General features: G+C 38.6%; 2 protein-coding genes across 3 annotated transcripts in view; one reads left to right on the forward strand and one right to left on the reverse strand.

Annotated features, from left to right (window-relative positions):
- The window catches only part of LOC115774748 (regulator of G-protein signaling 6-like), a 116998-nt gene extending 112427 nt beyond the window's left edge, over positions 1-4571 (forward strand). Inside the window, 4 exon segments of the mRNA XM_030722146.1 lie at positions 314-500; positions 1870-1959; positions 2547-2600; positions 3487-4571. Of these exon segments, the coding sequence (XP_030578006.1) occupies positions 314-500; positions 1870-1959; positions 2547-2600; positions 3487-3537 (382 nt within the window). The 3' untranslated portion in view covers positions 3538-4571.
- A 2489-nt stretch (positions 4572-7060) lies between these two features.
- Positions 7061-13956, reverse strand: part of lama2 (laminin, alpha 2) — a 224728-nt gene continuing 217832 nt past the window's right edge. For both annotated transcript variants that reach the window (XM_030721257.1, XM_030721256.1), the window contains 8 exons: positions 13857-13952; positions 13399-13479; positions 12466-12543; positions 12106-12184; positions 11837-11965; positions 11410-11540; positions 8423-8642; positions 7061-8229 (listed from right to left, as the gene is read on the reverse strand). In XM_030721257.1, the coding sequence (XP_030577117.1) occupies positions 8069-8229; positions 8423-8642; positions 11410-11540; positions 11837-11965; positions 12106-12184; positions 12466-12543; positions 13399-13479; positions 13857-13952 (975 nt within the window). In that variant the 3' untranslated portion in view covers positions 7061-8068. The remainder of the gene's footprint in view (positions 8230-8422; positions 8643-11409; positions 11541-11836; positions 11966-12105; positions 12185-12465; positions 12544-13398; positions 13480-13856; positions 13953-13956) is intronic.

Below are 13956 nucleotides of genomic sequence, written 5' to 3' on the forward strand. Positions count from 1 at the left end.
TAATATTGGAGGCAGTCTGCTTCTCTGCTGTCCCTGGTATTTAACACAGTTTGGGATTTTTTTTCTGTGTGTCAGTATTTTAAAGAAAATTATTCTCATGTGTCTTAGAAGAAAGGGGAAGAAAGAAGAAAGTTTCAAGGGCATTTTGTAAACACAGCCATTAAATATATGTGAGACAGGCTTCTTAAGACTGTCATGTTTCCAGAAAACTACATTTACGTTGGAGGAAAATTTCACTGCCCTAATCAAAGTTCTTAAGAGAAATAAAGACTGTGAAAGTCACTGATGTGTATTTCAATTTGTATTGTTGCAGGTTCTGGCTGGCTGTACAGGACTTAAAGAGGATGCCTCAGCAAGAAGTTGCACAGAGGGCACAGGACATCTGGGCAGAGTTCCTGGCAGAGGGAGCACCCAGCTCCATCAACCTGGACTCCCACAGCTACGAACGCACCAGCCACAACCTGAAAGACCCTGGACGATACAGCTACGAAGATGCACAGGTGAGAAGCAGAGAAGCATGCGGTGTATTTGAGCTTAGGCCAGTTTATGATGACTTGAAAATTGTAAAACCAGTCGGACTTTCTCAGGCTTCTAAAGTAGTGCTTATATATCAATACACCAAATCCCTTTAAATCCACATATAGAAATTATATAAGTGGTGATACATTCAAAATAAGAGTAAAAAAGGAGGATTTGTTCTTAAAGTCCCATGCAGACTTATGCAACTTATTCCCACATGCCAAATGAAAGTTGTCTGGCTGAACTCAAATTTAGTAGTGCTCATAAATAATAAAAAGTGAACTGGAATACTAACTCAATACTAGAAAAGGAGTGACAGGGCAAATTAAATTTATTTCAATTTGCCTCATTCTGACTGCGCAGCACTGAAAAAATATCTATAACTTTGGTCCATGATGGCAGCAAATTTAAACTGCTCTGCAAATTGCCCATTATATCCTTTGGAGCACCATTTGAAAATTATAGTAGATGAACAAACTCCACGCACAAAGGCCCCAGCCACCTAGTAGATCTGAACCCAGAGCCTTCTTGGTGTGAGGCATCAGTGGTAACCACTGTACCACTGTGCTACCCTGCATATATCTGTGTGGAGTTTGCATGATCTCCCGTGCTTGGATGACTTCTCTCCGGGCACTCTAGCTTCCTCCCACAGTCCAAAAACATGCATGGGTTAGGTTAATTTGCAATTCTCAATGGCCTTAGGTGCGAATATGAGTGTGGATGGTTGTTTCTCTCTGTGTTAGCCCAGCAATAGACTGGTGACCTGTGTTATGACAGCTGGGATTGGCTCCAGTCAATTCCTGTGCATCAGGAGTCCCCAGTTATGCAATTGGCATACTTTCTCCTACTAGAGGTCAACGATATTACTGCAAGGCCCTGTTCTAGTTTAGGGTGGTTATATCTCCCTTTTAACTGATATCTCTGTGGGTCTTGTGTGTGTTTCAGAGGCTCTGTCCTGCCCCATTTGTCTTTCTCACATGCTTCACCACTATCAACTAATGGCTTTATATTGTGGAGTGATTTCTAGAGGATACGCGTCACTGGGAGAAATATGGGGATGAGGGGGTACTGAGGGCTGCGTAGTATCTATTAAATTTCCTCTCTTGTCACAGGCTTATAAGAGAAGAGTTAAATAAAGAAAAGATTTCTCTTGTCAGTGTGCCTCAATCATCGTCTCCCTCTGAGAGGGTCTTGTTCAGTTTACTCTGTTCGAGTTTGCAACTTTTGTAAACCACTGACGCATACCGCAGTCATATATAAACACAACAGAATTACACCATTTCTCCTGCTTTTAAAAATACAAACTTCTCTTTCTTGTTTTCCACATCTCCCATCTTTCTGACCTTTAAGGACCACATCTACAAGCTGATGAAAAGTGACAGTTACTCTCGTTTCCTGCGCTCCAACCTGTACCAGGACCTTCTGATGGCAAGGAAGAAAGTAAGTGACTATGAGTTACCTTCTCATACAGTTTTTATGATAACTGCATCATTGCACTGGCAAAGCTGGAGCAAGGAATACTTACCAAGTTTACTTGGTATAGAAAAATGTACTACATCTATGTAGTGCTTTTCTAGTGGTCTTAATGATTACTCAGAGTACCTTTCTTTCAAAGCGCACATACAGCACTTTATAACTATTATACACACACACTGAGATTCAGTATCTTGCCAAAGGACACTCTGACATATGGACTGGAGGAGCTTGGGATCAAACCACCAGCCTTCTAATTGGTGGACGACCTGCTTTACCTCCTGAGCCACAGCTGTGCCTGATAGAGGCATTATTGAGTGATTGTGAGGGGTGCACCACATTCAGTCAGCTAAATTGCTGTGATGACCACTAACAGCCCTTTCAGAAAAAAAAGTGGAATATGCTGTAGTATTTTCCAGCAATTTCAGTAATGTATAAAAGTATGCTTGCAATCTTGTGCAATTTTTGTAAACTGACCCTTAATGTGGAAGATGCCATTTTGGCTTTGAAAGAGTTGAACACTCTCACTTTTTACTTTTCGTTTGACTCTCCAGCCTGAAACGGAGCAGGGGCGACGCACCTCCCTGGAAAAGTTCACTCGCAGTGTGGTGAGTGTCCCACTGCTTCTGCTTTCAACTCAAAGTACTGCGAGTTGTACCGCACACCACTGCTCTAAGATTTTTTAAATTATATTTTAGTGACTCAGGCTTTGGATGTTAAGTTAGAGAAATGAAGAATTTATTACAGCAGGATATCAAGAGGCTTTTGTTTTTTTTTTAGTAGTGCATCTGCAACAACTGGTCATTTTGCTCTGTTATAATCACTGCAGCTATGAGATCATTTGCAACTGCAAATGTTTTGATGTAATCATTGCATGTGTTCAGGAATTCAGACAGTTAGTTGCACTTTGGTTCTTTTCTTTTCTAAACAGTGGTTTTAAAGAATTACCTAGTGAGTAGTAAATGACTGCCTATTGCAAATTAGTTTGCCCAGCTGTGTGACTGTGAACGAAGAATTGCTTATAGAAATGCTAAAAGGGAGATTGAGGGAAAGTGAGAAATTCTTGTACTCTTCAGTATCAGCTTTGGGGTGCCGTTTGCCATGTGTGCCATGTTTGTTTTGCTCTATGAAATGCATTATTTCTTTCAGTTCAACAGATGAAGCCTTTAATGTGCAAAGACTTGCAACTGTGACCAAACTATGCATTTCTCTGCAGACACATTATGAGCTTAAACTAAGAATAAAAGACATTGAGTCTTATTGAACTTAATATGTCAAGCTTGGAGCTCCCTAAGGCATCTCTCATTGTATTACTGTTTTATTTTTTTTTTATGACAAATATAATGTATTCTCACCTTGAGGTTTAATATATTTTTTTGCAGCCAAAGCTTCTTATGCAGGCAGGTCATCCTTCTTTTTGTCCCATCATGCTTCTTCTAAGTCCTCAGGAAAACTTTGAAATACAACAGATGTCACCTTCACCTTCTTTTCCAGGGCAAGTCACTGACGGGCAAACGACTGACGGGCCTCATGCAGTCGTCCTGACAAGGCCTGGATAAAGAATAGGTGGAACCATACCCAGAAGAGCTGCTTACCCATGGGAAACGGGTGGAAAAGGACCCTGAGGTGGGCTTGTGTAGCTGTGGGAGATAGATGAGGGTGCCAATCAAGCTTACACCACTGGATTGGACTACTACCACATGTGAAACTCACCTCAGATCAGTTCAAGAGGACGGACAGCATGCAATAAGTCACCAGACCTGACACCAGTGCTGTCACAGTGTAGACGATAAACAATGCTACTCTTCTTAGGTTTCTACAAAAAAAAAAACCCGCCTGTACTAAAGGAGGCCAGGCTCAGTTGTTTCTCTCTATCTACTCTCATGTTAATATAGTAGCTGAAGAGGCTATTGCTTTTACTTTCAGTGATATAAACATGGAATGCTTGAATGCCTTGACAGATGTCAAATGAGACTTAGATTAAATGCTGTAGCTAGCTGTTTTATCTCATCATTCACTAGGATGATATAAGGGAACGAAACGTGGGGAACAGTTTACAGATGCTCGACTGCCAGGTTGTGTAGTACACTAACTTTTGAGTGACGGAAGCTTTTAGATCAACTTACTATTGTATGACACAAGATATGCCTCTGTATGTTCAATGCCTGTGTACTTGGTTACAGTGTGTGCTAACATTTAATGGAATTCAGCACACTTGCTGCTTTTGTTTGTCTCCCTGCAGTTACAGCTGTGTAATGTTAGTGCTGTAGTCGGTACAGTAGTATGTGTTAGTATGTGCAAAAGTAGCTACTAATACTGAAATGAATACAAGCATAAACTGAAATGTCTGCTTTTCAAAACTCCAAGTAAAGGGCACCAAATATAAAGACAATGCATATCCTAGAAAGCTAACAGAAACCAGTGTTAACCTGATTATCTGGACTTATTTTTAAGCTACAAATCAGTGATTACTTAACTTTAAATATTGTGGACACCCAGAGGTGAAAATCTTGTCATAAAAAGGTAAGTTGATGAGTTTACAAACAGTTGTATTGCTTTAAATGAGTGGGTGGATAAAGGTTAGGCTTTACTCTATCTTCTAAACATTCCACTTCAGGCAGCCACAGTAAAATTTATTTGGCTGACTTCTTACCATTCTTCACCTTATGTAAAGATGATAATAAAAGAGGAATGCACAATAAAGACAGGGTTTTGGACCCTTATTTCATCATGTTCATTTAATTCTTCCAGCACCTACAAAGAAAATTCAGCTGCATCAGATGAAGCTTCCAGTAAAATCCCACTGTAAATTCCAGATTTTGAACTTTAAATGAAGTTCCATATAACAGGTGCGTCTTTGCACTTTGTAGTTACATACTGCCCTCTAGTGCCCTTTGGATTGTATGTACTGGTAAATGTCTCGCCTTCTCTCATTTGCTGGGACATGGAGCAGAACCATTACTGCAGAGCAACAAGTATCTTTTAGAAATGTACTGTTAAAACCTAAATGTCAAGCAGTACAGATTTAATGTGTTCTCCCACTTGACATTTGATGCTTATAACAGTGGTTATTACATCTATTTCTGTACAGGGGTTTGAGTAGCTCGCTGTCTGAATAATAGCTGTCAAGTGCAATAGCACCATCTGGTGGCGCTTTATTCAAAAGCAAGAGTGCATTTTTTTTCTGGTTATTAATGTGTTTGTCTTGATTCTGTAAAATATCAGTCTTATTAATCTTCCCTCTTACAATATTTACAATGTATCAAATAAGTATAATTACTGCTTTTTCCGAAAGTTTCCATGTCATATAACTTAGAACCCGACACTTGTGCTGTTTAAAAATGGAAAAGCTCAGTAATGATGTGAGGAATATATTTAAAGTATCAACTGCAGTATTTTCAGCCACGTTATGCAGAACAGAGCTTGTGCTATTTATGACTGTACTAATCTAATCTACAGATAAGTGCGGAATGTCAAAAAAGTTAACTCACCATCGCGTCACACTGTGTGTAAATTAATATACACATTTTCTAAAGGGGAGCATCACCAATTATCAAAAAAAGAAATTGGTGGTTAAATCTTCAGTGGTGATAAAGTGGCAGATTAAAATGATCTATTGTGATGATTTAAGCATCTTGTTACACATACTAATTGTATTAAAGGTGCACAAGTATTTGAATAATGACACAATGCCTATACACCACCACAGTGGATTTAGTATCAGACAAATTGTGATTTAAATGCAGACTTTTAGCTTTAATTAAGGGGTTTAAGAAATGTAGTGCACTAAGGATAACAGCCATTTTTATGCAGTCCCCCATTTCCAGTGGCTCAAAAGTATTTGGACAATTGATAAGCAGATTGACCACAGAAACTGGTCCCCTCATTATTTAATGGCAAATTCAGCAGAAAAAAGATTTTGAGTTGAATCCAACTGTTGAACTTACATTTGGTAGCTGTTCACTGAAACTGCCAATATAAGGCCCAAAGAGATGTCAGTGCAGGTAAGAGAGGCCATCGCCGGGCTGAAAAACTAAAATAAACCTATGAGACCGCTTGTCAACAGTCAGCAGCTCAGAAACACCAAAGGTGTGAAAGACCACAGAAGACAACTAAAGTGTATGATGACAAAAGACAAAGAAAACAGCTTCACAACATTTAACCACAAACACACGATGAGGTAGGTGTATCATCGTCAAGGTCTACAGTCAAGAGACACCTTCAAGAATGGAAATACAGGGGGTGTCCATTCCAAGCACCAGTTACACGGGAAGGCCAGATTAGATCTTGCCAGAAAACATCAGAGCCTGGACTCTTTGGACAGATGAAACCAAAATTAACTTGTACCAGACTGAAGGGAAGAAAAAAGTATGGGGGAGGACAAACAGCGTATGATCCAAACCACGTCAAATATGGTGGAGGCCACTAGTGTCTTGATGATATAACTACTGATAGAAGCAGTAAGATGCATTGTGCTATACACTGCTCAGATTCAGCCAAATGCTGAGAGACTCACTGGATGGTGCTTCACAGCGCAAATGCACAATAACCCAAAGCCCGCTGCAAAAGCAACCCGAGAGTTTCTCAAGGCAACGAAATGGGATATTCTTCAATGGCTGAGTGAGTCACATGATCTCAACCCAAAAGGGCATGCTTTTCAGTCATTATATACAAAACTGAATGCAGAAAAACCCGCAAACAAGCAGCGACTGAAGGTGGCTGCAGTAAAAGCCTGGCAGAGCATCCCAAGGGCAAAACCACAGTATGTCCATGGGCTTTTAATTTCAGGCTGTCACTGACTGCAAAGGATTTTAATCCAGGTATTATAGAAAAATGGGGACTATGTACAAAAGTTGCATTTCCTAAACAGTTATTGTAATACTTTTAATGACCCCGAATTAAAGCTAAAACTCTGAATTTCAGTCACATTTTGATTGATTGTACAGTACACCACCACAGGGGATTTTAAATCAGAGAAATTGAAACTGAAAATTTTTTTACTCGTGTTTATCTAAGTGATTCATTTATAGTATATTCTACAGTACATGTAAATGTATACACAGTTATAAAGTTTTTTGTACACACTCAACTTTTTGAACCAATGGCTGCATAATCAGTCATGCTTGAACTTTATAAATTTGACCACTTCAGATGCTAAAAAAGGTTCATTTCACACGAGGTTTGGCAAACATGAATGTGACATCACAATTATTATTTTTTTTTTGGAAGTATTGGTTTAATTTTTATGTGAATCAAGGCTTTAGGAACCAATAAAGAATCCAGAAATTCTTAACAGATGTTCAGGAAACAAGGTTTACAGAGGACAAACAAAAAAACGATCCAGGTGCACACAACTGTTTTTAAGAGCTGATCTACCTCTTCAAGCAAGGATGAATTTATTTCAAAAATTCACACACATCCCAAAGACAATGCATTTGAATACTGTAAGCATATATAATGCAGGATCTTAATACTTTAATAAACTTAAATGACAAGTGGAAACACACTGAGACCTCACAAAGTTTTGGACCAGAGCTTTCTACTGTGCACAGGTCTAATAATACACTGTCAGCTTCTTAGTAGAAGAATGAGGTTATATTTGAAGAATTAGGATAGGGTGGATTTGGGATTTAAAAAAAATCACACTGAGCAACATTGCATGATGACAGCTCCAAAAGCATCAAGATACTTGTTTGGGTAGTACGTATGCTCATTAGGCGTTTGTATTTTAATTTGGGCGGGGAAGGGTGCTCAGAAATATAAAGACATATTTGATCTTGCTGTTTTATAATGCAAGTGTCATTCAGCTGGGTACTTATTTTAAGGTATTGAGACAAGACCAACAGAATGAATTGTGAAAGGATGAATTTCTATTTTGTTTCAAGTTTATGCCTTGCTGTAAAGGTACATTAATTTGGGGCTAGAGGAAGATGTCACCAGTTGGAGGGCTTAAAAGATTAAAGACTGCAAAGCCTCATATTCACTGTGAGGAAACGGGCCAAAACCTTATTTGGCATTAGCTTCCTTAGGAAAGCTGAGACCTTGCCAAAAAGCAGTAAAGAGAAGGCTCTACCAATTAGGCAGCGACAGCAGGACAGGAGAGAGGCTGCACTCCTCTAATCTCCAGAGCCTTGTTGAACTGCACCTCCATGGTCTTAGAGGACTTGGTGATCTTCAGGTTCCTTATACAACCTCTGAAGGAAGTGCTGGTAGAAAGAGCTGCCTGGTGAACTCCAGCTAAGACAGAAACAAAAACACAGAGTCAAATGTACCCCGTTATCCCACAACAGGCTTCTCTCCTATAATAAGTGTGTTTTCTTTCTATATTCTAGCAACAACTGAGTCAAATTTGTATGAACAGTAGTGTAAATTTATTGGCATGTTTCTTTACATTTCTCTAAGTATCATTTTAAGTAGGTGGTATTCATACCAGGATATCCTCCAACATATATGGGGTCATTGGTGTCGCAGGTGACGGATTGTGCATTTGGACTGGCTGCGTTGCTCTGCTTCCCATCAACCACCAGCTGCAGCCTGTTTCGACTCTTGGTGGCAGTGACTGAGTGCCACTGGCCATCACAGAAGCCATCTCCCTCAGGATCGTGCACCGCCGTGATGCGTCCGGCTCCATTGTCAATGTGGAAGAGCAGCTTCGGGGAACGAGAAGGAACATGGAAACAACAGACAAGAGTTTAATGGATGTAGTAAAACTCATTTAACAACATACTGTACATGTACTCACTGTGTCTAGACACTGCATATACTACTGCAAAAGATGCTTTACTGTTGATTTTTACAGTTTGTTTTTGTACATATATTAATTCATGGGCTTTAAATATGGTAATAACAGTATGATTACAAAACCAGGGTTCAATAATTCTCACAAAAATCATTTTCAACAAATCATCATAAAAGATTAAAGTAAAATCCAGGATGGCAGCGCATCTCACTGACTTTCCATACCTGTGTGTGTTAATTGAGCTGGTTCTGAAATTGTGGCAACTTGTCTGGACAACAGCACCACTTAATACTTTGCTCCTTGGCTTAAACTGAAGTTCCTGTGTTGAACTGCAGCTTAGCTCAAGCTAGGTCCAGCGACCGCTGTCTCCATCTACTGAGTCCTTATATGTAAAAGGTGGAATTGCATATTATATCATCACCCTCTTAAAATTATGGACTGGCCGAGTTTTATTTTTGCATAAATCATCATATTTTCAATATTTGGTTCAGTTTTTTGTGAAATTTTGTGATTTTTTTTTTTTTTTTAAACGACTTAGGCCATTATTTTATGAGGGCTGCGTGTGATTCCAGGGAGGATCCAAAACCTGGACTGGATTTTTACAGCACTGACCTGGATTCAACTGATATACCTGCATAATTTCCAAGGAAGGAAGGAATACTGCTTCTTTGTGTGCTGTGCTTGTTAACATTAACATTGTGCAGCTCTAGTGAAAGCATTACGTGTTTCTAATGACGCTCAGGGCATTAAGGCATGACCTGTGCTCACATTCTTCTCCTGTGTGGACTTACCCAGTATGGTTTGTGTTGTGGCCCTTCAGGACAATTTTACTTTTCCTTTAAGCAGAATTCATGATTTTATAATAAGCTTGAATCTTAAAAAAAAACAAAAAACTAGAAAATCTTTTAAGCAGAAGTGTTTAATTCTGCTGTTACTTCTTATTTCTGTGAATGTTAATCCCAATCCTGGATCTGATTCCACTGTAAGTTTTAATACACCTGCTGATTTTAAATCTAGAACTTGGTTTTATTCACTTGAATGCACGTATGTGCTAAGATTTGCTTAATGTTTGGGTAAATTCCACTGTCATCATTTTACCTGGTTAAACAAATCTACTCAATATAATATACATACTAATAAGGATATTAATATAGATGGGTATAACATATATAGGACTGACTAACCTAAGAAAAAAGTGGGGGTATTGCAATATTTGTCGAAAACAAGTTTGTTGTAAATGTGCTGCTCACTGAATCAGTGAGTAAGAAATCTGAGTTTTTTACACTTGATCCTGAGGTCTCCAAAATCCTCCACATTTACATTTGTTAATGAAGCTTTTATCAAAGTGAATTTTAAGGAAATAGTTTTTATGGGGAACTTAAATTGAAATCGACTGCGACTGGCATCAGATGATTTTAAAGCTTGCTGTAATTCTCTAAATCTTTTTCAGATTGTTGACAGTCCCACCAGACCTAATTCAAAACATCCAGAAAATATAAATTGATTTTGTTGTCACATTCATTTCACTTAAATAGAGAGCTGTTTCACTCTGTTATTGCAACAGTCAAAAACAGCAGAATTCTCCAAACCAGCCCACTGAGCATTTTCGAGCAAGACGACCTGTTACACTTTGATTGGGAAAGAATTTATCCCGTAGCTGATACTGAATCAGCCTGGTTTTAATAGAATAAGCAACAAAAATGAATATAAAAAAAAATAAGACTTAAGGGTTTCTAACCTACTAAGTGCAATGGAGCATGAGCCAAACCTCCATGCTGAGTAGTTGTTTTTCAAGCAGCAGCGCAGTATGTGTACAGTTGCCATTAGAAAAGCCAAAGCTAATCATTTCCTGATGGAGACTTCTAAAAAAACTCATTAACCCCTTTAAATTTGGAAGACAATGAAATCCTATCTGGTGATAAAATTGGTGTAAAGCTTTCCCCGCACATTATCAAAGACTCACTTGAAATTTATGACAAGGCTGAATTGCTCGGCTGCTTTAAGGAGCATCTTACAATGCCTGGCACATTGTTTGAAACTCTAAATATTTCTCATGAGCACTCCTCGGCTGTGTTCTTTGACAGTTGTGTGGTTAAGCATTCCTTTCATTTTAACCCATCTGTTTGTAAAAATATGGCAATGTGGTAAATCAGCAAAACTCACTGTTGATGTCTGCAGATGCAGAAATTCATGCAGAAGTCCAGCCAGAACTTTATAGATTTGAAACAGAAATTGTGAAATTCCTCCACAAATAGTGATATAGTTGCTGCAGGACGGTGAGTTAACTGCAAAATGATATACCGTAGGTGCTCGGCAACCTTGCTTTTTTTACAGCAATAGAAGCAGAACACAAGCAGTTATCACCTGGCTTAGTTGAGTCCCCTATTGCAAAAAAAGACATCATGTGTGAGCTCAGATTGATTGCAATTTGCTGGCAATATGTCTGCCTTTATAAATTAGACTAGGTGCAAACCTTCGCCAAACTGTGACAACGTGGCAGGCAATGTCACCTGTGCCACTGTTTTGCTATTGAAAATGGTTGCCCAGAGGTTGAGGGTGTTGCATGTTAAACCTCTGGATAACCAGCTGGTCACCGCAACAGCTTTCACTCTGCCGTCACAAGGCTGTCGTCCTTGTTTTACTCTTGTGTCACTGAGCCATTAATCATTGTTGCGTACCTTGCCACTGACAATTTCCAGGCCCAATCCATCACTGGCTTGATTACTGACAGCCAAAAGCACCCCACTGGTTCTGCTGGTTCGGAACTCTAATGCTATCGAAACATCCAGGCCCAATCTATAGGACGAAACTAGAAAAAGAATGATTTTTGGTGAGAACTGGAAGGCACGTTTTGATATTTTGTACAAAGATATTCTAATAAGTAACACTGATTCAGATCAGTGTCTTAAAAAATAAAACAGTTAAAGACAACCAAAATCTCAACAACTGACCACATGTGGAAAAACTGGTCCAGGCAGGTCATTGCTAAGTAAGTTTTTTTTTTTTTTTCAAATGTACCACATGACCAGCAAAAAAAAAAAAAAGAAGAAGAAATTCCCAGCCTTATGTTTCCCTTTAATGGACATGGTCTGAGAGTCATCTCACCTGCTTTTAGAAAGCCAGTCCCGTCAAAATAAGTGCCCGTCTCTGTAGCAACAAAACACCTTCCAACCATATGACTGGAGGTGGGAGCGGCCATGTCTAGTTTAAAGTCAATCATGGCCTCAGAAGAACCTTGTTAGAAAGAGAGGATGTGAATAAAACGAATTAGGGCACCACATTTAAAAATACCACCTGTAGCAGTAACACTATTCAACTTTAACCTTATACTGTAACACTAATATGTACTGATTAAATACAATAAAAATCATTACCTGAAGCAGTTCCCTTAGTGCTTACGGGACTTCCAGCCATCTTAAGGTCACGAATACATCCATTGATACTATAGAGAATCTTGACAAAGAAGGAGGAGTGGATAAAAATTAGTTAAGCTGAACAAAACCACCCAAAGTCCATCAATCAGCAACCTGACCGATAATCACTTCAGTCCTGAAGGGAAACTGGAAACCTGTGCTAGACGTTTTACATTGGAACCACACTCAAGTCATTTCATTTAACTGCAAACAAGTGAAGAGAAACACCACACAGAAATAGAAAAATGATGGCACGTGTTGACATGCAAAGACTTCTGACTTTCAAAGGTGTGTGTGTCTGTGTGTGTGTGTGTGTTTTACCGGTCCTATTCTCTTGGTGGTATAGTTTTGTGGTAATCCACCAATATACAGCATCCCCACCACATCTAACAGGTCAGCCTTGTAAAAAGAAAACATTCAATAATGCAATATTTTTGCAGTTTTCACAGTCACTTTGTTACACTTTTTCAGCTCGATTAGTGCAGACAACAAAAGCAATTTTACATTTATTTAACACAAAATGTAAAACAACAGGCAAATTCATAGAAATGTTGATGTATACTTGTCTGTTTCCTACGTCAAAGACTCTTTTATGTCTAATGTCTCTGCAGGTGTCCTCTGTGATTTTTTTTTCCATGCAGTGTTGCAGTGTCATTATTTGTTTTATGTATCACAGTGGACAACATCGTCCACATACAGCAATGTGAAACTTTGTGTTAGCCATAGTTTAAGTTCATAGTTTGTAGTATACTTAGAGTACATGGTAATAATGACAACAGGCCTCAAGGATTCTGACTATCTCACTGTGACCACAGAGGCTGGGAACAGGACTTGGGGTCAGTGATGCAACTTCAAGTTTAATTCTGAGTTTCAATAATATGAAGGTGGTTCTCTTCTTACTGTGTTTATCACTATGGCAGCTTATGCTACACAACTAACCGGCTCAGGATTGGGTCGTGTTCAAGATAAGAGATTATAACATATGAAATCACTGCCTAATGACATATCAGTTATCTGGAAAATAGTGTGCCCACTCCTGTAGGTTTTAGACAGTATATTCAGGGTATGACAATAGCTTGACTTTTTTCTTTGAAACAGCTAAAAACTGATCTGAAGTTTTTTAATGTCTGTTAATGGATCTGTTTAATGTGTCTGTATATTTTCTTTAGCTTGACAGTTGCCGTGTAAATAAATATATGCACAGATGATAGATTTCATTTGTAAAAAGTAGCTAGAATTAAAAAAAAAAAGTACCTTCTTTGGACTTGCCATCATTTTACTGTATCGGTCATCCACTGTAAGTGTGGCTCTCTGCTTGTTACGCACCACACGGATCTAGAAACAGCAACAAAAACAACAAAACCTGAATGGTAATTGAATCACAAACATTTGATTGTTTCACCATTGATGTGAAGCGTTCATTACAATGTAACATTTTTTTTTTTTTTTTACTGCTAGAAGGGAAAGTGAAAATTTTTTATGATAAACAAGTCATTTCAGATCTGTTAAAAATACAGGAAGAAATGTGACAGAAATAAAACTTGAAACCAACGTAACTTTTCTGCCAAAAACAATAATTGCAGTTAAGCTCCTGAAACTTTAAATATTTTAAATCTTATAATTAAACACATTGCATACAAGACATCAAACAGACAAAAAACAGATCATTGAAATTTGTCAAATACTTCTCAAATACTGAAGAACTGTTGTACCTTGTGCCAGTTCCCTTCATTGATGGAGTATGGGACACAGCCAGATGTGTTTCCATGACCAAGATCATAACCCAGACAAACCTGACCATCCTTGATCTTA

The sequence above is a fragment of the Archocentrus centrarchus genome, chromosome 24, assembly GCF_007364275.1.
Source record: "Archocentrus centrarchus isolate MPI-CPG fArcCen1 chromosome 24, fArcCen1, whole genome shotgun sequence".
Lineage (NCBI taxonomy): Eukaryota > Metazoa > Chordata > Actinopteri > Cichliformes > Cichlidae > Archocentrus > Archocentrus centrarchus.